The sequence below is a fragment of the Nerophis ophidion genome, linkage group LG16 (genome assembly GCF_033978795.1).
Source record: "Nerophis ophidion isolate RoL-2023_Sa linkage group LG16, RoL_Noph_v1.0, whole genome shotgun sequence".
NCBI classification, from domain to species: Eukaryota; Metazoa; Chordata; class Actinopteri; order Syngnathiformes; family Syngnathidae; genus Nerophis; species Nerophis ophidion.
Genome location: NC_084626.1, coordinates 21,802,748 through 21,830,672, shown reverse-complemented (window position 1 = coordinate 21,830,672; position 27,925 = coordinate 21,802,748). Strand labels below are relative to the sequence as shown.

Here is a 27,925-nt window from a genome sequence, read left to right as displayed (position 1 = left end):
ACACACAAATATACAGAAATAATCAAACAGTTTAAGCCTGACATCTGCTGGTCATAAGGAGAACAGTCCACAAGTAACTACTCCTAAAGTTTATTATTGGCACATATGTAGTGAATCAATAAGACAAAAAAAAGACAACAAACGGATATCGTTTATGTGCGCATATATACACACGCATGGCCACAACATTAGGCACACCTGCCTGTGTTGTTATGATAGTGTAGCAGCACTAACCAGCAGGAAACTTGGTCCTTTAAAGATTTATACATTGGAAGACACCAATTTCAGATGTAAAACATGATTATTGTTATCTATTTGTATCGTTGGGCAGGTGTAGCTAATGATGCGGCTGATGAGTCAAACAGTGAATATCCAGCTTAAGTATTACTTTTAAGAAAAAGGGGTTAAAACCCGTCTTCGACCTGGGCTCCTTCAGGCACCGCCAATGCAGAGCCAGCAGTTTTTCTCGCTGGGACAGAAGACGATAAAAGTTGTGAGGTTTGGTGTTCACGTGGTCAGTGAGAGGTGTAAAAGTCAATAGTGTTCTTGTCAGCGCAGCAGGGGATACTTGACGTGTGCACACCTCCAATGGGAGACTTGTGGAGTTCTAAACATCAAACACTTTGTGTCGGTCTCCAAGTTACGTAACACTTTCTACATGTTTTTTTTGTTAAAAAGTGCATCCTATAAAATAGTTAGAAAATAACCTAATGCAAGCACTACTTGTCTAGTGAAGATTCCAGATTAGCAGAGGCGCCTCTTCACAGTTACGGTACACACACACGCACGCACGCACACACACACACACACACAGGCAGACGAAGAGGATGAAGGCCGGGGAAGACATCATATCGATGAGTTTTCAGCCAGGAGTGATGCCGCATCCATGCCAGTTTTGTGTTCTTTAACCAAGCCAAGTCTCTTCTTCAACAATTTGTCCTCGTTGTTCAACTTGGTTCTGATGGCTGTTTTGATTTGGCTGCTATCCACGGCAAACTTACCCGCCACGTGATCTGGAAGAAGAGACGCGTTTGTTAATGCTTTTAAAAGAAAAGTCAATGCTTAGAAATTGAGAACGAAAAGAACTGATGACTATAACGTTGCCTCAATGACCGTAGCAAGCTTTAACTAGTGGTTAGACCAGGGGTCACCAACCTTTTTGAAACCAAGAGCTACTCCTTGGGTACTGATTAATGCAAGGGGCTACCAGTTTGATACGCACTTAAATAAATTGCCAGAAATAGCCAATTTGCTCAATTTACCTTTAACTCAATGTTATTCTTAATAATTAATGATATTTATCTTTGTGGAAACACTGATCATCTTAATGATTTCTCTCAATAAATATATATTTTTGATGACATGTTTTAAATAGGTTAAAATCCAATCTGCACTTTGTTAGAATATATAACAAATTGGACCAAGCTATATTTCTAATAAAGACAAATCATTATTTCTTCTAGATTTTCCAGAACAAAAATTTTAAAAGAAATTCAAAAGACTTTGAAATAAGATTTAAATTTGATTCTACAGATTTTCTAGATTTGCCGGAATATATTTTTTAATTTTAATCATAAGTTTGAAGAAATATTTCACAAACATTCTTCGTCGAAAAAACAGAAGCAAAAATGAAAAATTCAATTAAAATGTATTTATTAATCTTTACAATAAAAAAAATTAATTTACTTGAACATTGATTTAACTTGTCAGGAAAGAAGAGGAAGGAATTTAAAAGGTAAAAAGGTATATGTGTTTAAAAATCCTAAAATCATTTTTAAGGTTGTATTTTTTCTCTAAAATTGTCTTTCTGAAAGTTATAAGAAGCAAAGTTAAAAAAAAAAAAAAGAATGAATTTATTTAAACAAGTGAAGACCAAGTCTTTAAAATATGTTCTTGGATTTTCAAATTCTATGAGTTTTGTCTCTCTTAGAATTAAAAAATGTCGAGCAAAGCGAGACCAGCTTGCTGGTAAATAAATAAAATTGAAAAAATAGAGGCAGCTCACTCACTGGTAAGTGCTGCTATTTGAGCTATTTTTAAAACAAGCCAGCGGGCGACTCATCTGGTCCTTACGGGCTACCTGGTGCCCGCGGGCACCGCGTTGGTGACCCCTGGGTTAGAGTGTCCGCCCTGAGATCGGTAGCTTGAGTTCAAACCCCGGCCGAGTCATACCAAAGACTATAAAAATGGGACCCATTACCTCTCTGCTTGGCACTCAGCATCAAGAGTTGGAATTGGGGCCACTGCTGCTGCCCACTGCTGCTGCCCACTGTTCCCTTCACCTCCCAGGGGGTTGGTTATCAAGGGTGATGGGTCAAATGCAGAGAATAATTTCGCCACACCTAGTATGTGTGTGTGTGTGACAATCATTGGTACTTTCCCCTTTAAACTTTTAGCAGCTGTGACATGACTGCAATCTGATTGGCCGCCTAGTAAGTGCTATGATCCTTCAGCAAGGATACTGTAGATCAGGGGTCGGCAACCCAAAATGTTGACAGAGCCACATTGGACCAAAAATACAAAAAGAAAAAATCTGTCTGGAGCCGCAAAAAATTAAAAGCCTTTTATAAGTGATATAATGAAGTCAACAGATGAAATAAGTGTCTATATTAGTCTACTATCAAAATGACTTTGTGTCGCAGGCTGACACAAATGTTCTTTGTTAATATGTAATATTTATTCCACGCAATTTTACAACATTAGAAAACATTAGTAAAATTTCTCAGAGGGTGATATAACGCCTTTAAATTACTGGCTTCGAATGGCCAAAGGTAAAGATGTGTGTGTCCAAGTTGAAGGCCTACTGAAACCCACTACTACCGATCACGCAGTCTGATAGTTTATATATCAATGATGAAATATTAACATTGCAACACATGCCAATGCGGCCTTTTTAGTTTACTAAATTGCCATTTTAAATTTCCCGCGGAGTTTATTGTTGAAAACGTCGCGGAATGATGACGCATGCGCGTGACGTCACGGACCGTAAGGAAATATTAGCGCTGCACGACTCGCGGCTAAAAGTCGTCTGCTTTAGCGGACATTATTTTCCAGCCCGATTCAAGCTATAAGTAGTCTGCTTTAATCGCATAATTACACAGTATTTTGGACATCTGTGGTGCTGAATCTTTTGCAATTAGTTCAATTAATAATGGAGACTATAAAGAAGAATGATGTTGGTGGAAAGCGGTGGATTGCAGCTGTCTTTAGCACCGAGACACAGCCGGTGTTTCTTTGTTTGTTGTGAAGCTTTAACACAGAGCGGTCAAGCAAACATGTTTTCTCTACGTCAACCAGCATGTCTTTGGATGGGAAAATTGTGATACTAAGTCTTACCGGAGACTTCAGTGGATTATGGGACTTACTCCTGCAGCTCAAAAACGCAGCTGTGATCTTGGCTCCTCCATTGGCTTCTCTGAGAGTCACTGGCGTTCACCGCAGCCATCCGACTTTCAGGTATGTCTTTAGAATCTCACTAAGACGCTATTAAAACAATAAGCAGATAAGGGATCTTCCAGAATTATCCTAGTAAATGTGTCTAATTACATCTGAAACGGCGCCTGCCGTCGCCTTTTCTTTTTTTTCTTCTTTTTATCTAGTACTTCACTCTAAACGTCCTCATCCACAAATCTTTCATCCTCGCTCAAATTAATGGGGAAATTGTCGCTTTCTCGGTCCGAATTGCTCTTACTGCTGGTGGCTCCCATTATAAACAATGTGATTATGTGTGGAGCCCTGCAACCCGTGACGTCACGCGCACATAATTCCGGTAAAGGCAAAGCTTTTCTATTAGCGGCCAAAACTTGCAAACTTAATCGTCGATGTTCTCTACTAAATCCTTTCAGCAAAAATATGGCAATATCGTGAAATTATCAAGTATGACATAGAATGGACCTGCTATTCCCGTTTAAATAAAAAAAATCTCATTTCAGTAGGCCTTTAAAGGAAATGGATTCATAACAATATATGCAAGCTGGGTTACGTTTAAATAAATGATAAATGGGTTGTACTTGTATAGCGCTTTTCTACCTTCAAGGTACTCAAAGCGCTTTGACACTACTTCCACATTTACCCATTCACACACACATTCACACACTGATGGAGGGAGCTGCCATGCAAGGCGCCAACCAGCACCCATCAGGAGCAAGGGTGAAGTGTCTTGCTCAGGACACAACGGACGTGACGAGGTTGGTACTAGGTGGGAATTGAACCAGGGACGCTCGGGTTGCGCACGGCCACTCTCCCCACTGCGCCACGCCGTTTGCTGTGGTCTATAACGGCACACAAAGCACTATCAGAAATATTGGCAATATTACATACAGATAATATGTCAAGAGAAATGCAGACATAAATCAAATACATACAGGAATTAAATGAGCTCAAATATTCCTACAAATGAGACATAATGATGCATACAGCTAGCCTAAATAGCATGTTAGCATCAATTAGCTGGTAGTCATGCACTGACCAAATATGCCTGATTAGCACTCTACACAAAGTCAATAACATAAACAAAGCTCACCTTTGTGCATTCGCACACAGTATAAAAAGGTTGGTGGACAAAAAGAGACAAAGAAGGAGTGGCATAAAACTCATGTTTCTGTGGCATCGTTAAAGAAGGATCGCCAAAATGAGTAGGAAAAAACGGCGCGCACAGGCAAATGGAGGCTATACACACCACTGAGCCAAAGTATGAGTTGTTTCAAGCAATGTTTTTCAACATTTTTTGAACCAAGGCGCATTTTTTCATTAAAAAAATCTGGCGGCACATCACCAGCAGAATTAATTAAGAAATTAAACTCAGTAGACAATAAAGAGTTTAAACAACCATGGATCAATATAGCTCGTCTCAAAGTACTGTCACGACCTGTCCTATTTGGAGTTTGTTAGTTGTGCTCCCATGAATAGTGTTTTAGTTCTTGTCTTGCGCTCCTATTTTGGTGGCTTTTCCTATTTTTTGGTATATTCCTGTTGCAGTTTCATGTCTTCCTTTGAGCATTTTTCCCCGCACCTGCTTTAGCAATCAATACTATTTCAGTTTTTGCTATCTTTTTTTGTGTGGACATTGTTGATTATCATGTCATGTACGGATGTACTTTGTGGACGCCGTCTGCTCCACATGCCAAAAGTCTTTGCTGTCGTCCAGCATTCTGTTTTTGTTTACTTTGTCACCAGTTCAGTTTTAGTTTTGTTCTACATTGCCTTCCCAAAGCTTCAATGTCTTTTCTGAGGGGCACTCACCTTTTGTTTATTTTTGGTCTAAGGATTAAGATACCTTTTTACCTGTACGTTGCCTCCCGCTGTTGTCTGCATATTGTGATCACCACAAACCGACATCTACAAAGCAATCAGCTACCTGCTGCCACTTACTGATATTGAGGAGAATAACGTGGTTCCTCTGCCGAGCTCGGGACAGCACCGACACTCAACAACACATAATTTGCAGACTATGATTACTGGTTTGCAAAAAATATTTTTAACCCAAATAGGTGAAACTACATAATCTCCCACGGCACACTAGTGTACCACGGCACAGTGATTAAAAAACACTTGTCTAGAGTACATGCACAAATATTACGCAAGGCTGTGATGTCATTTTTCTCGCTTAAAGTGGATATTGTAGAAAGCACATACGGGCAAGTGGAGGCTAAAAACACTACTGAGCCACAGTATTTGTTGTCAGGAGTAAATTCACAGGTGTTTAAATTGCTTTGAATCCTACTTCTAATGCTGAGACAGTGTAGGGAGTTCATACCGGCCATATAGTTGTATTGACCAAAAAAGCTTACAAACCTACCGATGATACTTCTGAGGATTTCTGGCGGCAGCTGAGGTTTGTGGCACTCCTCGCCAGTGATGGTGTTCCTACGTCCCTGCAGAGAGTGCGTGGCCAAGGTCTCTCTGTCAAAAAGCATCATTAGCAGCGCTGAGGTGTACTTCTTGTAGTCTGCAATTTCTGCCACGCGCTCATAAAGATTTCTTGGAACTCTGAGGTTCTCGGCGAGGTACAGGAAGTCGTGATTGTCCTAAGGGTAGAAAACAATCAGTCTGTGGCAAGAGCTTAACGTGACGACAACGGGCGAACGAGCGCTGACCTCCGGCATGTCGCCTACCGCTACCATGTCAGCCTCGTGCTCCGCCAGGAAAGACATGGCTTCGTCTTGAGAGTTGTGCGGCGCCATCACCGGGTCGCCGCCGTGGAGGACGTGATCCAAAGTGGCTCGCAGCTCGTGAGCCGTGTGTCTCATCTGCATCATGAGCGTGTTCATCTCTGCACAGAGCGTCACAACATTATTATTAGTGCTAGCATGTGGTTAGGCTAAGAGACTCTAGCACAATACTTTCAAAATAAAATAAATATAGGGATTGGTGATATGGCCTGAACCAGGGATGTAAAACATGCGGCCCGCAGGCCGGATCAGGTCCTCGAACGGGTTCGATCTGGCCCGCGAGATGAGTCAGTGTAAAATTGAGTTGCATTTTTAACTTAAAGCAGGGGTCTCAAACTCAGTTTGCCTTGGGGCCACTGGATGCAGAGTCTGGTTGAGGCTGGGCCGCAGGAAAAGATTTCTTCTAAAACAATATTTTTAAATGTCTATTTTTTATTTTCAACATAAAATAAAATATTAAAAAAATTAACCAAATGAGAATTAAGTAATGTGAAGCAATGCAAATTAAACAATAAAAAAAGACAAATAATGGTTTGAATTGTTCCAGGTTATCGGGGACTGTTATTACTCACGGACAGGTGTCGCGGCGTGACTGCAGCCAGGCACGTAAGAAAACCCTCATCTCCACGGCAATTTTACTGTTGCTTTCACTCATTTTGCCGCTTTTCCACTAATGCAGGGGTAGGCAACCCAGAATGTTGAAAGAGTCATTTTGGACCCAAATGACAAAAATCATCTTGCCGTGGAGTTTACAGTCACGGTAGCACAATTATCCCCGAACTGCCTAATGTCACGACTAACGTGTTACACGTCCGATTCGCCCAGCGACTCTCTGTTGGAGTATCAGCGCTGGGGTCCAGCGCGCCACGGTTTGGTATTGTTGCTCGGACCGCTCGTCTCCCCGGCCCGGACTGCTACAGCGGCGCCGGGGGAGGGAGCGAGAGAGAGACACACACACACAGTGACAGAGAGCGAGCAAGCGAGCGAGGGAGGAGGAGGGCCTGCGGGTCTAGTGGAAAAGCAGCAAAATGTTTCTCTGCTTGTTCCGCCCTCGAGAGCCATATACCACACCATGATTGGTAGATTCCTTCAGCTCCGCATACAACGCTGTCAAGCGCCATTCATATAAAACCTGCGGTCCGCACTAACATTAAACTTTCATATAAAGGTGGGGGCTGCAGAATAATGTTGCGGCCCGCGGGCCGCGTGTCTAAGACCCCTGACTTAAAGAAACTGTTTTTCTTAATGTGTCCACTGGATGTCGCAATACCAACTGTGTTGGGCAAGCAAAGAGTTTATACCGGGGCGAGCAAATATAAAATTGGTAACCCGACTTAAAATGCTGCATGAGACACTGCACATTGATATAGTTTGTGAAAATAATTGTCTTCTGTGCAAATTTAAAGAAAGTGAACAGGGGAAATGACAAATTAAATGGGTTGTACTTGGATAGCGCTTTTCTACCTTCAAGATACTCAAAGCGCTTTGACAATACTTCCACATTTACCCATTCACACAATGATGGAGGGAGCTGCCCATGCAAGACGTTAACCAGCACCCATCAGGAGCAAGGGTGAAGTGTCTTGCTCAAGACACAACGGACGTGACGAGGTCGGTACTAGGTGGGGATTGAACCAGGGACCCTCGGGTTACGCACGGCCACTATACCACTGCTCCACGCCGTCCAAATGCGGTGGTAGATGCATAGAAGAGTTTTTATATATGCTTTATTATGTCTATTGTTCAATCCTAGATGGGCTGTGACTTAGAGTTGACTTGCTTTGTAGATACACTGATGTTAAGTCTAAGTTAATTGTGTTCATCATGGTGTTTTTGAAAGTGCACCATTTTTTTCCTGAGAATTTTCAACTAACTTGAAATGTTTTGTTAAAAGGATTATATTGTGATATGCCTTTTTTTATAATGTGCTTGTTCTATTTTGGGCCAAAGTAAAACAAAGAAAACAAGGTGAAGTTGTCATAGTTGTATTCATAAATTATTATGCCATGATTTTACTAGCCCGGCCCGAGTGGGAATACATTTTCCTCCATTATACAGTATTTGTTGTGGTGGAACAGGGGTTAGTGCATGTGCCTCACAAATACAAAGGTCCTGAGTAGTCCTAAATTCAATCCTGGGCTCGGGATCTTTCTGTGTGGAGTTTGCATGTTCTCCCCGTGACTGTGTGGGTTCCCTCCGGAAAATCCGGCTTTCTCCCACTTCCAAAGACATGCACCTGGGGATAGGTTGATTGGCAACACTAAATTGGCCCCAGTGTGTGAATGTGAGTGTGAATGTTGTCTGTCTATCTGTGTTGGCCCTGCGATGAGGAGGCGACTTGTCCGGGGTGTATCCCGCCTTCCACCCGAATGCAGCTCCAGCACCCCCTGTCCCCCCGAAATAAGGACAAGCGGTAGGAAAGGGATGGATGGATGGATATCAACGTTTTGTTTATTTTACGGTTAATTTGCAAGTGCGCATGCAACGTAGCATTGGATGGCAAACTCTTCCAGAACACCGGCAAAGTTCATGTTTATTTTCATTTATCGTTGGATTAATCGATTGAGGCATGAGAAGTTTAAGCCTCCCCCGTACTTGTTATAAATTGAACGTGTGGTCAAAGACCGATTTAAACAAGTTGAAAAACTTATTCTGGTGTTACCATTTACTGGTCAATTGTACGGAATATGTATTGAACTGTGCAATCTACTAATAAAAGTCTCAATCCAAGAGAGCCAGGTTTTCCTATCCACTTTGTCATGCACTTATAAAGCAGGTTAAACCCAGATTCCGATCTAACAAAGGTCTTAACTCATTCTTTTTTTATGCCACATCAATGTGGAATGCACTCCCAACAGGTGTAAAAGTAAGTGCATCTCTATATATATTCTAAACCGCTTTAAAACAGCACCTCCAGGCAACTTCAACCCTTTACTAATACCCTCCTCCATTCACATCCCATCTCCCCGGATTATAAATAACCTAATGTAAATAATCAAATGTACTTCTAATGTATTTACTTGCTCTTATGCTATCTGAACTCACTATGTTCTCTGCTCGCTGTACATATCCTACTAAGTCAGACCTACACTGTTTCAATGTCCATTTCTTTGTTGATGCAATTGTTGATGACTGAAGTACTGATATCAACCAAAGCTCCTCATCCCCCCCCCAAAAAATTGTCCATCCATCCATCCATTTTCTACCGCTTATTCCCTTTTTTTGGGGTCTCGGGGGGCGCTGGCGCCTATCTCAGCTACAATCGGGCGGAAGGCGGTAAATAATGTGAATAATTCAATGTATATACTATGATGATTAACATGTGTGATGACTGTATTATGCTGATAGTATATATTTGTACCATCCATCCATCCATCTTCTTCCGCTTATCCAAGGTCGGGTCGCGGAGACAGCAGCCTAAGCAGGGAAGCCCAGACTTCCCTCTCCCCAGCCACTTCGTCCAGCTCTTCCCGGGGGATCCCGAGGCGTTCCCAGGCCAGCCGGGAGACATAGTCTTCCCTTAGGTATTTAGGTGGTATCCTGACCAGATGCCCGAACCACCTCATCTGGCTCCTCTCGATGTGGAGGAGCAGCGGCTTTACTTTGAGTTCCTCCCGAATGGCAGAGCTTCTCACCCGCCACACTGCGGAGGAAACTCATTTATGTCGCTTGTACCCTTGATCTTATCTTTTCGGTCATGACCCAAAGCTCATGACCATAGGTGAGGATGGGAACGTAGATCGGCCGGTAAATTGAGAGCTTTGCCTTCCGGCTCAGCTCCTTCTTCACCACAACGGATCGGTACAACGTCCGCATTACTAAAGACGCCGCACCGATCCGCATGTCGATCTCATGTACCATGAATTGATTAACCTGGACCCTGACTTAAACAAGTTGAAAAACTTATTCAGGTGTTACCATTTAGTGGTCAATTGAACAGAATATGTACTGAACTGTGCAATCTACTAATAAAAGTATCAATCAATCAAAATCAAAACTCCAGATCAGGAGTGAACTTATGGCGCATATAAATTTAGGTCAGTGGTTCTTAACCTTGTTGGAAGTACCGAACCCCACCAGTTTCATAGGCGCAACCACCGAACCTTTCTTTAGTGAAAAATATATATATATTTTATCGAATTCAAGACAAAGTTATATGCTTTTTTTTTTACTGCTGCACAAAATGAACCGTGGATGAACATCACCTTGTTCCAAGAACAAAACCAACATAGTGGATGAACTCACAACTAATTACACTCCTGCAAATCAGATGGAACATTATTGGGAACATTGTATCCATAATACGCTGATAGGGAGAAGTTTTTATTTACACGAAGAGGCTCCACCGAACCCCTGAGGCCAACTCACCGAACCCCTAGGGTTCGATCGAACCCAGGTTAAGAACCACTGATCTACAGTTGTGATCAAAATTATTCAACCCCCCACACAATTTGGGTGTTTTAGCAAGTTGGACATTTATTCTGTATTTTGTTTATAGTCATATCAAATAAAGATGTGTCAAATGGACAAATGCAACTTATATTGTAACACTGTATTTTACAAAATACCAAAAAAGGACATTTTCCTTAATATCTCATTGACAAAATTATTCAACCCCCTAGTTACATGCATCTTTAGTACTTAGTAGAACACCCTTTGGCAGTAATTACATCCTTCAAACGTGATACATAACCGGACACAAGCTTCTTGCAACGATCTACAGGTATTTTAGCCCATTCCTCTTGGGCAAAGGCCTCCAGTTCATTCATATTCTTAGGCTTGCGTGCAGTAACTGCCTTCTTCAAGTCCCACCACAGGTTTTCTATAGGATTTAGGTCTGGTGACTGTGAAGGCCACTCCAGAGTCTTCCAGCCCTTCTCCTGCAACCACTCTGATGTGTATTTGGAGGTATGCTAGGGATCGTTGTCCTGTTGGAAGGTCCAGCGTCTCCCAAGCCTCAGCTTCATCACTGACTTCATGACATTTGCAGCTAATATATCCTGGTAGGAAATATAATTCATAATGCCTTGAACGCGCTGGAGATTCCTGGTACCTGAGGCAGAGAAACAGCCCCAGAGCATGATTGACCCTCCACCATGCTTAACAGTAGGAAAGGTGTTCTTCTCTTTGTAAGCTTCATTTTTTCTCCTCCAGACATAACGTTGATTTATAGGCCCAAAGAGTTCCAGTTTTGTCTCATCACTCCATAGAACAGTTTCCCAAAACCTTTGGGGTTTTTCCAGATGATTTTTGGCATACTGGAGTCTTTTTTTTCTTGTGCCTGGTAGTCAGAAGTGGGGTGCGCCTGGGAGTTCTGGCATGGAGGCCTTCATCTCGTAGTGCACGCCTTATTGTCTGGGACGAAACCTGCGTTCCCCCTTCTGCAATGTCCTGTTGTAGTTCCTCAGCTGTTACCTGTGGGGTTTTCACCACTGTACGCTTCAAATGACTGCTCGCTGACTGCCCTTGTTGCAAAAAAGCTAAGTATCGTTCTATCTGTGTGATTTTAACTGTTTTGCAGCTTTATTTACAACTTCTCGAATAGTTCAATTTAACTTGCAAATCACCCGATCTCTGTCTCACCACTTCGCCCTCAGCTAGCTAGCTGCTAAGCTAACGAGGCTAGCGGAGAAAGGCAGCGCCGGTCTGAAGGAAGCTTCTCCCCCGCCACCGTGACCACCACTTCCCGAAGACAGCTGGCACCCCACTCGGCGACGGAAAGTTTCTGTGAGTATGGCTTCCTGCGCTTCGTGCACTTTACTCATGGATAGGTTGGCTTTGCTAGAGAGCCGTGTCCGCCAGTTAGAGCAGTGTAATTTCGTAACTTTAGATGTTGCGGACACATGTACTAGCGTTAGCTGTAGCGAGCTAACTAGCTCAGCTTGTAGCAGCCCTAACCGGCCTACAAGCTACGGTGTACCGGTTGAGACGCATAATAGATTTAGCCCTTTAGCTAGTCCTACACCCCAGTCTACCGGGCACCACACTTTAGTCATAGGGGACTCCATCACCCGAAACATAAAGCTTAGCAAACCAGCCACAATTAAGTGTATTCCCGGGGGCAGAGCACCTGATATTGAAGCTAATCTTAGGGAGCTAACTCGCAACAGGTCTAGTAAACACGTACGGCAGGCTAACCGCACCACTAGTTATGCGAATATAGTAATACACGTTGGCTCCAATGACGTTAGGATGAGACAATCAGAGATTACAAAGAGAAACATAGCCAGGGCTTGTAATCTCACCAGAAAGATGTCCAGGCATCGAGTAATCGTCTCTGGCCCCCTGCCTGGGAGAGGCAATGATGAGAGGTATAGCAGATTAGTCTCTCTTAACAAGTGGCTGGATAGCTTCTGCAGACAACAGGGATTTACGTTTATTGATAATTGGCCCTCTTTCTGGAGGAAACCTGGCTTGCTGAGGAGAGACGGCCTTCACCCTAACCAGGAAGGCGCTATCCTCTTGTCTCGGAACATAGACTTCGCATTGAGCCACATTTGACTAACTGCACTAGAGCAAGCCCGGTCACAGGCAATTACAGAGCCTGCTAGCCTGGGTATGGAGTCAGTTAAGCTAGAACTAGCCAGCGCCAGGCTGGATGATCCCTGTACACATAGCAATTTTCGTAGAATAATACACAACTCACTAAATGTTTTTTCTACTGTGTCTATGACTACGTCAGAGTTAGACATGCGTTCTACTGAGGTGGCAAATTATGATGCGTTTAGTTTATCGCAGCGCCAAGTAGACAATCTGAAAATTCCCGTCATATCAATTCCTAGATATGGTCGTAATTATTTTAAGTACACTGCGCATAATAAACGCAACATTATTAATATTGCTACTACGGATAATTTTATCAACAACTCCTTAAAACAGCCCACTACCTATAATATGGGCTTTCTAAACATCAGATCTTTGTCTCCCAAAACGTTATTAGTCAATGAGGTCATTAGAGACAACAACCTTAACGTCATCGGTTTTAGCGAAACCTGGCTTAAACCAGACGACTTTTTTGCGATAAATGAGGCATCCCCTCCTAACTATACGAATGCGCATATTGCCCGTCACCTCAAAAGGGGAGGGGGTGTCGCACTAATATACAACGAAAACTTTAACTTTAGTCCTAACTTAAATAATAAATATAAATCGTTTGAGGTGCTTTCTATGAAGTCTGCCACACCTCTGCCTCTGTGCCTGGCCGTTATCTACCGCCCCCCAGGGCCCTATTCGGACTTTATTAGTGAATTCTCAGAGTTTGTTGCTGATCTAGTGACGCACGCCGATAATATAATTATAATCGGGGACTTTAATATCCATATGAATACCCCATTGGACCCACCGTGCGTGGCGCTCCAGACTATAATTGATAGCTGTGGTCTTACACAAATAATAAATGAACCGACGCATCGCAGCGGTAATACGATACACCTAGTGCTTGTCAGAGGTATCACCGTTTCCAAAGTTATGACACTCCCGTATACTAAAGTAATGTCCGATCATTACCTTATAAAATTCGAAGTTCAGACTCATGTTCGGCAAGCTAATAATAATAATAACTGCTATAGCAGCCGCAACATTAATGCTGCCACAACGACGACTCTTGCGGACCTACTGCCCTCGGTAATGGCACCGTTCCCAAAGTATGTGGGCTCTATTGATAACCTCACTAACAACTTTAACAACGCCCTGCGCGAAACCATTGATAGTATAGCACCGCTGAAGTTAAAAAAGGCTCCAAAAAGGCGTACGCCATGGTTTACTGAAAAAAACTAGAGCTCAGAAATTATTATGTAGAAAGATGGAACGCAAATGGCGCACGACTAAAATTGAGGTGCACCATCAAGCATGGAGTGATAGTTTTATAACTTATAAACGCATGCTTACCTTAGCTAAAACTAATTATTACTCAAATCTCATCCGCATTAATAAAAACGATCCAAAATTTTTGTTTAGTACAGTAGCATCGCTAACCCAACAAGGGACTCCTTCCAGTAGCTCCACCCATTCGGCAGATGACTTTATGAAGTTCTTTAATAAGAAAATTTAACTTATTAGAAAAGAGATTAAAGACAATGCGTCCCACCTACAACTGGGTTATAGTAACACAGATACGACTGTATATACGGCGGATACTGCAAATATCCAAAATAGTTTCTCTCGTTTTGATGAAATAACATTAGAAGGATTGTTACAACGTGTAAATGGAATAAAACAAACAACATGTTTACTTGACCCACTTCCTGGGAAACTTATCAAGGAGCTTTTTGTATTATTAGGTCCATCAGTGCTAAATATTATAAACTTATCATTTTCCTCGGGCACTGTTCCCGTTGCATTCAAAAAAGCGGTTATTCATCCTCTCCTTAAAAGACCTAACCTCGATCCTGACCTCATGGTAAACTACCGACCGGTGTCTCACCTTCCCTTTATTTCGAAAATCCTCGAAAAAATTGTTGCAGAGCAGCTAAATGAACACTTAGCGTTTAACAATCTATGTGAAACCTTTCAATCCGGTTTCAGGGCAAATCACTCGACTGAGACAGCCCTCGCAAAATTGACTAATGATCTATTGCTAACGATGGACTCTGATGCGTCATCTATGTTGCTGCTCCTCGATCTCAGCGCTGCTTTCGATACCGTCGATCATAATATTTTATTAGAGCGTATCAAAATACGAATTGGTATGTCAGACTCAGCCCTGTCATGCTTTAACTCTTATCTTACTGATAGGATGCAGTGCGTCTCCCATAACAGTGTGACCTCGGACTATGTTAAGGTAACGTGGAGTTCCCCAGGGTTCGGTCCTTGGCCCTGTACTCTTCAGCATCTACATGCTGCCGCTGGGTGACGTCATACGCAAATACGGTATTAGCTTTCACTGTTATGCTGATGACACCCAACTCTACATGCCCCTAAAGCTGACCAACACGCCGGACTGTAGTCAGTTGGAAGCGTGTCTTAATGAAATTAAACAATGGATGTCCGCTAACTTTTTGAAACTTAATGCCAAAAAAACGGAAATGCTGATTATCGGTCCTGCTAGACACCGACCTCTATTTAATAATACAACTTTAACATTTGACAACCAAATAATAAAACAAGGTGACTCTGTAAAAAATCTGGGTATTATCTTCGACCCAACTCTCTCCTTTGAGTCACACATTAAAAGCGTTACTAAATCGGCCTTCTTTCATCTCCGTAATATCGCTAAAATTCGCTCCATTCTGTCCACTAAAGACGCCGAGATCATTATCCATGCGTTTGTTATGTCTCGTCTCGATTACTGTAACGTATTATCTTCGGGTCTCCCCATGTCTAGCATTAAAAGATTACAGTTGGTACAAAATGCGGCTGCTAGACTTTTGACAAGAACAAGAAAGTTTGATCATATTACGCCAGTACTGGCTCACCTGCACTGGCTTCCTGTGCACTTAAGATGTGACTTTAAGGTTTTACTACTTACGTATAAAATACTACACGGTCTAGCTCCAGCCTATATTGCCAATTGTATTGTACCGTATGTCCCGGCAAGAAATCTGCGTTCAAAAGACTCCGGCTTATTAGTGATTCCTAGAGCCCAAAAAAAGTCTGCGGGCTATAGAGCGTTTTCCGTTCGGGCTCCAGTACTCTGGAATGCCCTCCCGGTAACAGTTCGAGATGCTACCTCAGTAGAAGCATTTAAGTCTCACCTTAAAACTCATCTGTATACTCTAGCCTTTAAATAGACCTCCTTTTTAGACCAGTTGATCTGCCGCCTCTTTTCTTTCTCCTATGTCCCCCCCCTCCCTTTTGGAGGGGGTCCGGTCCGATGACCATGGATGAAGTACTGGCTGTCCAAAGTCGAGACCCAGGATGGACCGCTCGCCTGTATCGGTTGGGGACATCTCTACGCTGCTGATCCGCCTGAGATGGTTTCCTGTGGACGGGACTCTCGCTGCTGTCTTGGATCCGCTTGAACTGAACTCTCGCGGCTGTGTTGGAGCCACTATGGATTGAACTTTCACAGTATCATGTTAGACCCGCTCGACATCCATTGCTTTCGGTCCCCTAGAGGGGGGGGGGTTGCCCACATCAGAGGTCCTCTCCAAGGTTTCTCATAGTCAGCATTGTCACTGGCGTCCCACTGGATGTGAATTCTCCCTGCCCACTGGGTGTGAGTTTTCCTTGCCCTTTTGTGGGTTCTTCCGAGGATGTTGTAGTCGTAATGATTTGTGCAGTCCTTTGAGACATTTGTGATTTGGGGCTATATAAATAAACATTGAAATACCGGACAGCAGTTGCACACACGCCCAGGTAGTGTTTCCACTGTGCCTTTAGCTTTAAACTTGCGAATTATACTCCCAACTGTGTCTCTTGGAATGTGTACTGTCTTTGCTATTTTCTTATATCCATATCCTTTTCTTATTAGAGAGAAATTACCTCTCTTGACTTCTTTGACCACTCCCTGGACTTCACCATGTTGCAAATACATCATTGACCATCTACAAGTAACTGAGCGTCACAGTCTTTTTCAATCAGTTTAATTGTTGCTCGTAATGGTTCTAATCACATTTACAGGTGTTTTCAACACCTGATTGAAAATACCTTATTCAAATTCTGTTCTTAAGAGTTATGATCTTCAAGGGGTTGAATAATTTTGTCAATGACATATTAAGAGAAATTACACTGTTTGGTATGTTACATTACAAAATATAATGTAATTCAAGTTGCATTTGTCTATTTATCCATCCATCCATTTTCTACCGCTTATTCCCTTTTGGGGTCGCGGGGGGTGCTGGCGCCTATCTCAGCTACAATCGGGCGGAAGGCGGGGTACACCCTGGACAAGTCGCCACCTCATCGCAGGGTCAACACAAATAGACAGACAACATTCACACTCAAATTCACACACTAGGGCCAATTTAGTGTTGCCAATCAACCTATCCCCAGGTGCATGTCTTTAGAAGTGGGAGGAAGCCGGACTACCCGGAGGGAACCCACGCATTCACGGGGAGAACATGCCAACTCCACACAGAAAGATCCCGAGCCTGGATTTGAACCCAGGACTGCAGGACCTTCGTATTGTGAGGCAGACGCACTAACCCCTCTTCCACCGTGAAGCCCATTTATCTATTTAATGCATCTTTATTTGATATGACTATAAACAAAATACGGAATAAATGTCCTACTTGCTAAAACGCCAAAATTGTGTGGGGGTTGAATAATTTTGATCACAACTGTAGGTGAATAAACAACAAAGTGTTACTTTCGTTCCTCCTACCTTTCAGCTCCCTCAGCTCTCTCTCTGCCAAAATTCGACACCTGCGTTCATATTTGAGTTGGGCCTGCAGCTGTTCTATCTTCATCAGCAGGCTGATGGTGTCGGTTCTGACGCCAGGACCCGAACCTACTTCGATCTCTTCAAATTCCTGCAGCCGAAAGAGAAAGGGAAAGTATATTGACATGTTCATGCGCAGTGGAAGCTAAACCTCATCGCACCTCGGTGCCGAGGAAGGGAGAGTAAGCGGACTCTTCGTTCAAGCCGAACTTGTCCTCCATTGGACTAGCCTCCTCTGGGACCGTGTTACTCTTTAACATCTTTGCCGGTGCTTGAGATGGAGACTCTCCGGCTTCTCTCTTGGGCGGCATAAGGCTTCGAGGAGAACCTGCGAGGAGAAGACTCATTCGGTCAAGGAGGGCAGTTGAACTCACACCAAGATGGAAAGTTAACTCCTCAGCTCGACCCTCCTCTGCTATTTAATTAGCTCCCAGACACAAACAGAAACTCCATCTGGATTAAAAGCCATAAATGCCTTTTAGTGGCGGAAATGTTTTAAATAAGGCTCACCTGGCCTTTCACTTTGCCTTGACGAATAACGAGACCCACAGAGGACAAAGACAATGCAATAAATGGTAATACTGCGTAGTGGAGGAAGTAGTAGTACTACTGCAGTAGTACAGTGCATGGATCCTGGGGTCCTAATGTCCACCTTTTTATCAGCAGCACTAAAGGTTTGAAGCAAAATTAATATAGGAAACGTGTTGGATTTATTTAGAATATGTGCAAGGTGAAAGTGGAATGAATAAGCTTGTTGTTTGATTATTCTTTTTCAGGCGGAACAAAAGTAGCGACTCGTGTCTCCCAGGGGGAAGTATTTTTCCCCAGGACTATTTCCTGCCATCCCAGAGATGTTTTAAACACCAATAGAATTTTAGGATTTACAAAAAAAAAAGGAGGATTCAACGGTGCCTTAGCCAATGAGAAGCAAGTACTACTTCCGCTTGGTTTGTCTAGTTGGGTTGAGCTGCGTGGTACACATGTGGATCCAATGTTGACTTAAAACCCGAGGAAGTTTTGATTTGTGTTAATTTCGGCTTCACGCTTTTCACAATGTCTTCGTCTTTCTTTATAAAGACGTCGAAAAAAAATAAATTGGCAAAAACGGGGAAAAATGCCACAAAAAACAAGCATAAGGTAAGTGTGGTGGGCTGCTAGCAAACTCTGGCTAAATGTTGCTCGCATGCTTGTGACTTAATTGTTTTTTTTTAAATGCACAGATTTTTTTTTATATATTATTTTTCAAATAGGGTGACGGTGATTTAGCTGGTAAAGTAAAAAGCAAGAAACAGAACAAGTATAACGAAGAGATATCGAGTGACTCTGAGGGAGAAAGGTAGAAACACAAGTGAAGTAAAACAGTGGTGCTTTGCTTCTAACAACAACAACAACAATTGTGTGATCAGTCCCGTAGTTGGCAAGAAAAGGCAGTCCAAAGAGGAACCTGAATATGATGAGACACCACAGGAGAAGAAGCTGAGGTTGGCTAAACTGTACCTCAATCAGCTGAAGGATGAAGGTAAGCCTCATATTTAGCTCTTAAAGCTATACCAGTACATGTCTACATCGCCTTTGCTTTTGTCTTAACTTGCAGAAAACAAGGCAGAAGACGAGTCGTTTGAGACTGATCTGATTGCTGGGAGGCTTCAAGAAGAAGTGGTAAGAATTGTATTAGCTCAGGGGTGCCCACACTTTTTCTCCAGGTGAGCTACTTTTCAATTGACCAAAATTGAGGGGATCTACCTCATTCATATATATCATTTATATTTATCTATTTATGAAAGAGACGTTTTTGCTAACAAACAAAAAATGTTTAATGATTATACAAGCATGTGTAACACATATAAATGTCTTTCTTTCATGAAAACAATAATATAAGTTGGTGTATTACCTGATTCTGATGACTTGCATTGATTGGAATCAGACATTATATGATAACGCCCACATTTTCGAATTGAGGAGAAAATAAGTCCTCCTGTCTGTACAATACCACATGAAAGTGGTTGGTTTTTGGCATCTTATTTATCCAGCTTCCATACACTTTACAAGAAAAACATTGGCGGGAAATTCCGTAGCTTGCTTGATTGACATTCACGGCACCCAAAGGTCTTGTGAGATGACGCTGGCTGCTGCGAAATCATTATTATGAAAAAATGACGGAGAGGAAGGTGAGAAACACTTTTTATTTCAACAGACTCTCGCGCCATACCTGCCATCAAAAGCCTAAAGACCGACTGCCCATATCCTATCTTCACAATAAAAGCCCTGCTTCATGCTGCCTGCGTTAACAAAATAAAGAGTCTCGGAAAGCTTTCCGAGCGATCGCTTGTGCACGCCAGCTTTCCGAGACTCTTTATTTTGTTAGCGCAGGCAAAATGAAGCAGGGCTTTTATTGTGAAGATAGGAAATGGGCAGTCGGGCTTTAGGCTTTTGACGGCAGGTATGGCGCAAGAGTCTGTTGAAATAAAAAGTGTTTCTCGCCTTCCTCTCTGTCATTTTTTCTTAATAATGATCTCGCAGCAGCCAGCGTCATTTCACAAGACCCTCGGGTGCCGTGAATGTCAATCAAGTGACGTCTTGGTGAAGATTGATGATCGCTAATTTTTTAGGTCTATTTTTTTAAAAGCGTGGCTGGCGATTGACTGACACACCCCCCGTGGTCGACCGGTAGCTCGCGATCAACGTAATGGGCACCCCAGTATTAGCTATTCTATTAAGCCAGCCCTTACAGGGACATGGAGGCAAAAAAATGTTTTGCGAGATCTTGCAAAATGTTTTTTTTCCTATGTCAGTGAACCGGAAGTGAAACAGACAGAGCGATGGAGGAGCCTACCCATCATCCGTGGGAGAAGTTTATTGATTTCTATTTTAATATCGGCCTAACATATAAAGACATCAAATCGTATTATGGTCCCACAACAGAGCATAGCTGATGGGTAGGCTCCCGCATGCTCCCGCTCCTCCATCGATGTGTCTGTTTCACTACCGGTTCACTGACATAGGAAAAACACCTTCTGCGAGATCTGGCAAAAAGTATTGCGAGATATCGCAAAAGATCCACGTCCCTTTCGGGGCTCCGTAGCAATTCACATACAGGGAAAATAATTGTGTGTGTTCATTGTGTTGTTCTTTACAGCTTGAACAAAAAGGAAAACTTCAACGATTTATTGCCAAAGATGTAAGTATTATAAACAGTTGTCATGGTAGAGGTGGGTTTCTTTTACATTTTTTATTTGTCCTTTAGCTACTGCCACCCGATGCTTCTGAAATCCGTCTGTTAAGAGGACATAAGCTGCCTATCACCTGCCTCGTCATCAGTCCCGATGACAAAAGCATCTTCTCAGCTGCTAAAGACTGCTCCATCATTAAGTGTGAGTACTTTAAAGGGAACCAATTATGCAAAACCATCGTTTTTTACCTATTGGTACCAGTTTTTGTGTGTTTAGGATCTTCATAAGTCTTGAAAATTTGAAATCAAACCTTGGAGACATTGCAGAGATATTTATAAAACAATCTTGCTTTCCTTCATACTGCCTCCAAAAAAGCCGTTTTGGAATTTGTTCTTTGGGCTTTGCACAAGTCATTGTAGTCTGACATTGTAATCAATAAGTTCATTTATTTTCTCTTTCCTCCTGTTGGGGGGCATATTAGCTTGCACATGCATCCTCTGCTTTTGCCATTTCTAATAAGTAGCGTAGAGTTCTAACATATATCCATTGGTAGACTTGCTTTTTGAGTACTAAAACTACAACATGGCTGACGGGGAGGAGAGACAGTCGTGGTGGCACGTAAAAAAGACTGCCGACAAAACGGCACATCCTGTAGAAGCGGTCAAAAAGAGTCTCTTTTGAAGACTGTAAAACAGGGGCGAGCAATCTTCTTGAAATTCGACAGACGGGCCTGCGATGAATTTCAAAGCAAATCATATCTTTTGAGAGTAGACTTCCCAAACATTGGCTATACATCTATTTTCAACAATATCATATCAGAACCTCAAAGAAAAACACAAAGGGTATTACAGGGTTAACACATTCTCTTTCAGTGGGAGCAATGTTGTTGATCACCCTTTTTTGCCAATTCGACAAAGTCTAGTATCAGTTTTGTTGCGGCAATTCTCAAAACAAAGGTTTGCTTAATTTTGTTCTAAGATTTGGCGGGCCAGATTAAAAAGACCAACCGGCCGTAGTTTGCCCATCCCTGCTGTAAAACATAATCTATGCAACGTTTTGACCTTAGAACCACCATTACATGTGATGTAGACCACAAGCAAGTATTGTAGAAATAAAAGGTAACTGCACTTGTGTGTTAATTTGGACCAACATGCGCGTGCGTGTGGCCCTTGACCAAGTATGCTTTGCATTCACTTGTGTGTGTGTGTTTGTGTGTCTAATTAACATGTTAAAGGTGTTTAAACAAATACAACAAATTTTAAATGCATGTAGATTCCCTTCTTTTTTTTAGCTTGCTCTAGCTTCTCGAGTCCCGCATTTTGTTAACACAGGCAGGTTAGAGCAGCACTTTTATTGTGAAGACAGGAACTTAACAGTTGGTCTTCACACTTTAAACAAGTGTTTTTCGCCTTCCTGACGGTCGTGATTTCCTTCATACTGAGCTCACACCAGCCAGCGCCATTTCCCAATACGCTCGGTTGCCGTTTATGACAATCAAGTGACCCATGTGGCGTCATAGTGAAGATTGATGTTGGGTGATTTTTGGTAACATTTTTTCAACGCCTGGGGATCGATCACCCTAATGGGCACCTATGGTCTATGAGAATCTTGCGATTATTCTGCGAGATCTTTATTGGGTTTTTTTACGTCACAACTTTGGGAAGGACCTGACCCCTTGACACCTACACCATTCACGGCATTTTATGAAAAAAGACTTGCAGTATTCCACTGCTATCAAACATACATTTGAAACAAATATTTGTTTTCTCTTGTGTTATAAGGGGATGTTGATAGCGGTCGAAAGCTGCGAGTTGTACCTGGTGGAAGGAAAGGTACGGAGGATTGCCATGTTGGACATACAGCTCACATCCTGTGTATGTCCATATCCTCAGATGGCAAATACTTGGTGAGGACGCGGGACATTAAAGACTGAAGAGTAGCAGTGAGCTCTGAAAAAAGTTTAACCTGGTTCTCCTTTCAGGCCACTGGGGACATGAACAAGCTGATCATGATTTGGGAGGCTGAAACCTGCAAACATCTCTACAAGTTCACAGGACACAAAGGCCCCGTGTCGGTATGTCGCTTAACAAAAAGAGCAGCAAAGGATTTCACGGTGTAATTATTGTTACATTGTTGTTTGTTTTCCAGGGTATCTCGTTCAGGAAGGGTACTCACGACCTGTACAGCGCCTCACACGATCGCTCCGTCAAAGTGTGGAACGTAGATGAAAATGCCTACGTGGAGACTCTGTGAGTTAACGCAAATGCACACCCCGTGGGCAATTCATTAGGGACACAAAGAAAATGCTCCATTTTGATTGACACTGTCATGTCACAGACATATTCACCTTAGAGCAGGGGTAGGGAACCTATGACTCTAGAGCCAGATGTGGCTCTTTTGATGACTGCACCTGGCTCTCAGATAAATTTTAGCTGACATTGCTTAACACGATAAGTAATGAATAAATCCGCTGGTAATCACAGTATCAAAAATAACGTTCAAAATATAAAAAATTCTCATGCATTTTCATCCATCCATCCGGTTCTACCGCACCTGTTCAAGAAGTCGCATTAATGGTAAGAAGTATTTTATTTATTTTTGGCTAGCCTCAGAATAACAACGTTATTAAAAAGAATAATACTCTAAAAATGTTGGTCTTTCTTAAAAATTTACGCGTGTAGTTGTATTCAGTGTGAAAAAAAAAAAAAAAAGTTGTATGGCTCTCACAGAAATACTTTTAAAAATATTTGGCTTATATGGCTCTCTGTCAAAAAGGTTCCCGACCCCTGCCTTAGAGTGTTTAATATTGGGGTTTATGTTTCTAATGTTCTCACTAACTTTATATATTCATTCTGCATCGTTTATTGTGACATACGACACATCGCAGTAGTTCAAAACATGTAATGGTGGAATAAGGAAACAGAAAAATTGCAAACATTCTTACTGTCAGCTACTAGAAATACCTGATTTCTCACAAGGCGATTATCTAAAATTGTTTTTCTTTATGTTGTCACTGCAGCGCTTCACTTAACTACAGAGAGTAATATGTGTCTCTAAGCAAAACCTATTAGCTGGAGGCTTTGAATTTTGCATTTGCATAGTTACAATAATAATGTATTGCATAGGCACATATTACTTAATAACTTTAATATACAGTTTCACTCAAGTTTCACTCAAAACTTATTGTATTTTTTTAGTTTATAAACCTGCTCTTTGATGTTTTAAAAAAATATATATTGAATACATTTAATTATTTCACAAAAAATGTTCGTATAATGAATGTATATTATGTTTCTATAGTTTAGAGATTTTCTTGATAAATATATTCCCGTGGGAGGGATTGTGAAAGGCTAAGCATGACATTTTGCTTTTAAACTGAAAGGTTCAGCTTTACAGCAGGCATTTCTGTTGTGGTGATAGTATCTTTATTGTCTTCACCATCAGCGTCATTATTATTACTTTTATTAGTAGTACTAGAATCTTTGGGCACCTCACCATTCTATTTCAATTCGGCGGTTACAATCAAATTATAAATCAATTGTTTACATGTTATCTATAATTACATTGTTTATTATTATATTATATTGCATATTGTTATTGTACGGTATATTATTATTGTATGTTGTAAATGTAATACATTTAAAGTTAAAATACCAATGATTGTCAAACACACACTAGGTGTGGGGAAATTATTCTCTGCATTTGACCCATCACCCTTATTCACCCCCCGGGAGGTGAGGGGAGCAGTGAACAGCAGCGGTGGCCACGCCCAGGAATCATTTTTGGTGATTTAACCCTGATTATGTCTACAAGGCTCCTCCTTTGGCTATTGACCGATGAAGTATTGCGTTTTTGAATGTTTGCGTGCGTGTCTTTTTAGTATGAACTGTAGTAGCCTGCTAAGTGATGAAATAAACGTCCCTACTTGGTGAGCAGGCATAGGCATCCTTGATTTAATTTCTGTGCCTTGTAAAACCACAGAATGTTCAGACGTTTTGGCCCCATTTACCATAAAGACTTGTGTCATCTGGCTACTCCTTCGTATTTATGCCTAAAAGTGTTAGGACCTCTAACCGCACTGTTTGGATATTATTGTCTCTCCTGACTTATTCATCTACTTGCTCATTTCTTCTTAGGTGGTCACTCTGTGCTGTAAAGTGGTTCCTATTAGTCTTCTGTTGAGGTGTAAAAAACATTAATTATTTTCTGGTTTTAATACTTCCTATCCAAGCTTGCTTAGTGCCGCGGATAGTATAGTTTGTCCTTTAATCCTCCCTTCTCTGTGTGTGTGTCCGTGCTAACACGTACCATTAAAAGAATGTTAGCTTATAGTTAGTTACAACCAAACCGAGAACTAACGTTTACAGAATTTAAGCAATACTGCATTTTAGCATCATCTGTATTAGTTTAACATACGTAAATAATCGATGTTTGGGCATTTGTCCATCGGTAACTGATGCACCAACATTCTAATCGAGATGCATTGGAGAATCCCTCATTTCTCCAACCTGTAATTGTTATCATTATCAATGTTTCAGCTGCTGTTTTTTCCCTGAGGGGCAAAGAGGCTTTTATTTATTCAAGTGGACGATTATTTGGAGGAAAAAAAGCAAATTGCATGTGTCGATCAAATGTATTTAATCTTTTTTGCTATCATTAGTCATTATCACGTTTTGTATCGTCCTAAAGCTTTGGCCATCAGGACGCCATCACTGGACTCGACAGTTTGAGCCGAGAGCGCTGCGTCAGCACCGGCGGGCGGGACCGCACCATGCGAGTGTGGAAAATCGCGGAGGAGTCGCAGCTTGTATTCAACGGACATGAGTAAGTGCGTATCTAGGGGCCACCAGCACAGGGACCGTGATTTCCTGTTTAATACTGCCATGCTTTTATTTTGAAGTTTGCGTTGCATTGAACATGCAGTGAATGTGTAAATGCTTTATTAGTTATGTTGTTTTTTAGTGATAATAAAGTCAATGATAATATTAGTTGACCTTTTTTCCTTAGTGTTTGACATCATTTATGTCGACATCAATTTAAGTGGGAACTTCTTAGTCCGAAGAAGAATGCAGTGGACCGTGACTTGTCAACAAATGGACATAATGATGAAATATCACCATGTCTGTTTGTTGCAGGGGTTCTATTGATTGTGTCCAGCTGATTAACGAGGAGCACATGATCACGGGCGGGGACGACGGGTATGCGATGGCACCATCAACATGACTACAAATCCGTGTTTTGTCAACGCATTGTTGCTTAATGTCTTTAGCTCGGTGTCTATTTGGAACGTCAACAAGAAGAAGCCGCTCAGCACGGTAAAGCAGGCTCATGGTTGCCGTGGTGACGCCGGACTGGAGCAGCCTCACTGGGTGGCCGCTGTGGCCGCGCTTCAGAACTCCGACGTTGTAGCCTCAGGTGCTTCTGGCTGTGAGAGTACACACCGTACACACAAACACACACACACACACACACACAGGGACATTGATTAAAGATTCAAAATGAATGCAAAAACATTCAGTAAATATCTTGCTACATGTTTGGTTGCTGAGTATTAATGTCCATGCTTCACAGGTTCCAGCAACTCTCAGGTGCAGCTGTGGAAGTGCGGTCAGAATTATCGAGGACTGCAGCCTCTCTTTAGCATCCCCTTGGTAAATAAACTTTACTCCAAATATCTTCCTCTTACGCCGGTGCTTAATTTGTGTCCTCCTTTTCTTTCCTGCTCAGGTGGGTTTTGTCAACAGCCTGAAGTTTTCACACTCTGGTCAGTTCTTGGTGGCAGGAGTAGGACAGGAACACAGGTATTTCATGCTGCCGTTTCCATAGCAACCACCTTTTATACACCAGTGTCCACTAGATGGCACTTTTGTCCTTTGTCCTCAGGGGGAAATGTGTTACTTGGTAAACACTTACTATTCAGGATTTAACTTGTGGTCATTACACTTACACCATTTTTATTAGTAGTTATTATTCATGAATTGGTATGATCAATAATTATACATGAACTGATTATTATTAATAGTTATTAAATATTTTTAGTTATGAAATTATTATTATTGGTGTTATTCCTTTTTAAGTATCATTATCTGTCATTATTGATTTATTACTGTAAGTAATTTTAATAGTTAAATTTTCTAAAGTTATTTTATTACTGTTAGTTATTGGTTATTCAATTATTATTATTCATGTACTTTCATACTTAGATGAAATGTATATTAGTGTCTTAGTTAATTTATGAATATTTAGTTACTCATTGGTTGGTTATACAATTATTACTATTAATTAATAGTATTATTCATGTATTAGTAATTTTTCATCTATTATTTAGCATTAAATTATTCTTTTAATTTTTATTCATGGCAGCCCGGGGCCAATACACTTGGACAAGTAGATTTTGTGCTGCCACTTTCGCGCTTGCTCATAAACACTTCATGATGGGACTGTCTGAATTCAGCTTGTTGTAACAAGTGTGTACAGTACATTGCATCATAGGTCCCTTTCTTCCATCCATCCATTTTCTTAATTAACAGAAGTCATAGCAGGGGTCAATGTTGCCAACCTAGAAACGATAACCCATATATGTACAGTACTTTTTAGCAAGTTTTACAAATGTACAGTATTTTTTAGCGAGTATTACAAGCTTGTTCAGTGTTTGGAGCAAGTTTTACAAGGGTACTGTATATTTAGCAAGTATTATACATGTGTACTGCATATTTAGCAAGTACATATATGTACCGTATATTTTGCAAATATACATGTGTACAGTATTTTTAGAAATTATGACACATACGGTATATCTATTTTAGCAAGTGTTGCCCATACTGTATATGTACATTATTTTAGCAAGTATTCTGTATGTACGGCATTTTAGCAAATATTTTTAGCAAGTAATATGCATATCAAAAACACTCACAGGTTTGCGATTTTAAAAAAGGGCCAGAGAAGAAAGTTATTTAGCATTTCTAAGCATATTTGTTTGCTTTCATGTTTTTTCTCTCTTTTATGCAAATTAGACAAAGATGTTGAGCTCGGATGAAGAATACATGAATGAAAATGTGTCAATAACTTGATGCTAGAATGCATGCCAGATATAAAATGTCCTACAAGCTGTTCTTACTTCATACAGGTTGGGTCGATGGTTGCGATTTAAAGAAGCCCGCAATGGAATTTGTATTATTCCTCTTCCAAGGAAACCTTCTATCCAAGAAGAAGAAAATCTGGACAACTGAACTTTTCTTTTTTACATTAAAGGCTCCTCAAAAACA

General features: G+C 41.5%; 2 protein-coding genes across 4 annotated transcripts; one reads left to right on the top strand and one right to left on the bottom strand.

Annotated features, from left to right (window-relative positions):
* Positions 1-74: 74 nt before the first annotated feature.
* Positions 75-18,284, bottom strand: LOC133535137 (uncharacterized). The gene is made up of 6 exons (XM_061874656.1): positions 18,001-18,284; positions 17,652-17,818; positions 17,434-17,581; positions 6,096-6,271; positions 5,798-6,026; positions 75-1,013 (listed from the first exon to the last, which is right to left on the bottom strand). Exons 1-6 carry the CDS (start codon positions 18,116-18,118, stop codon positions 847-849), a joined length of 1,005 nt encoding a protein of 334 aa, XP_061730640.1. The 5' UTR covers positions 18,119-18,284; the 3' UTR covers positions 75-846.
* On the top strand, positions 17,489-27,925 carry LOC133535136 (U3 small nucleolar RNA-interacting protein 2-like). Of its 3 annotated transcripts, none has more exons than XM_061874653.1 (16): positions 17,489-18,164; positions 18,267-18,627; positions 18,741-18,826; positions 18,897-19,009; positions 19,085-19,149; positions 20,627-20,668; positions 20,735-20,861; positions 22,442-22,566; positions 22,642-22,734; positions 22,809-22,909; positions 25,350-25,484; positions 25,796-25,858; positions 25,930-26,087; positions 26,232-26,311; positions 26,388-26,461; positions 27,787-27,925. In XM_061874653.1, exons 2-16 carry the CDS (start codon positions 18,544-18,546, stop codon positions 27,887-27,889), a joined length of 1,449 nt encoding a protein of 482 aa, XP_061730637.1. In that variant the 5' UTR covers positions 17,489-18,164; positions 18,267-18,543; the 3' UTR covers positions 27,890-27,925. The 3 variants fall into 3 exon arrangements, with proteins under 3 accessions (XP_061730637.1, XP_061730638.1, XP_061730639.1); XM_061874655.1 differs by having other exon boundaries at positions 17,491-18,164; positions 25,930-26,075; XM_061874654.1 differs by having other exon boundaries at positions 17,489-18,627.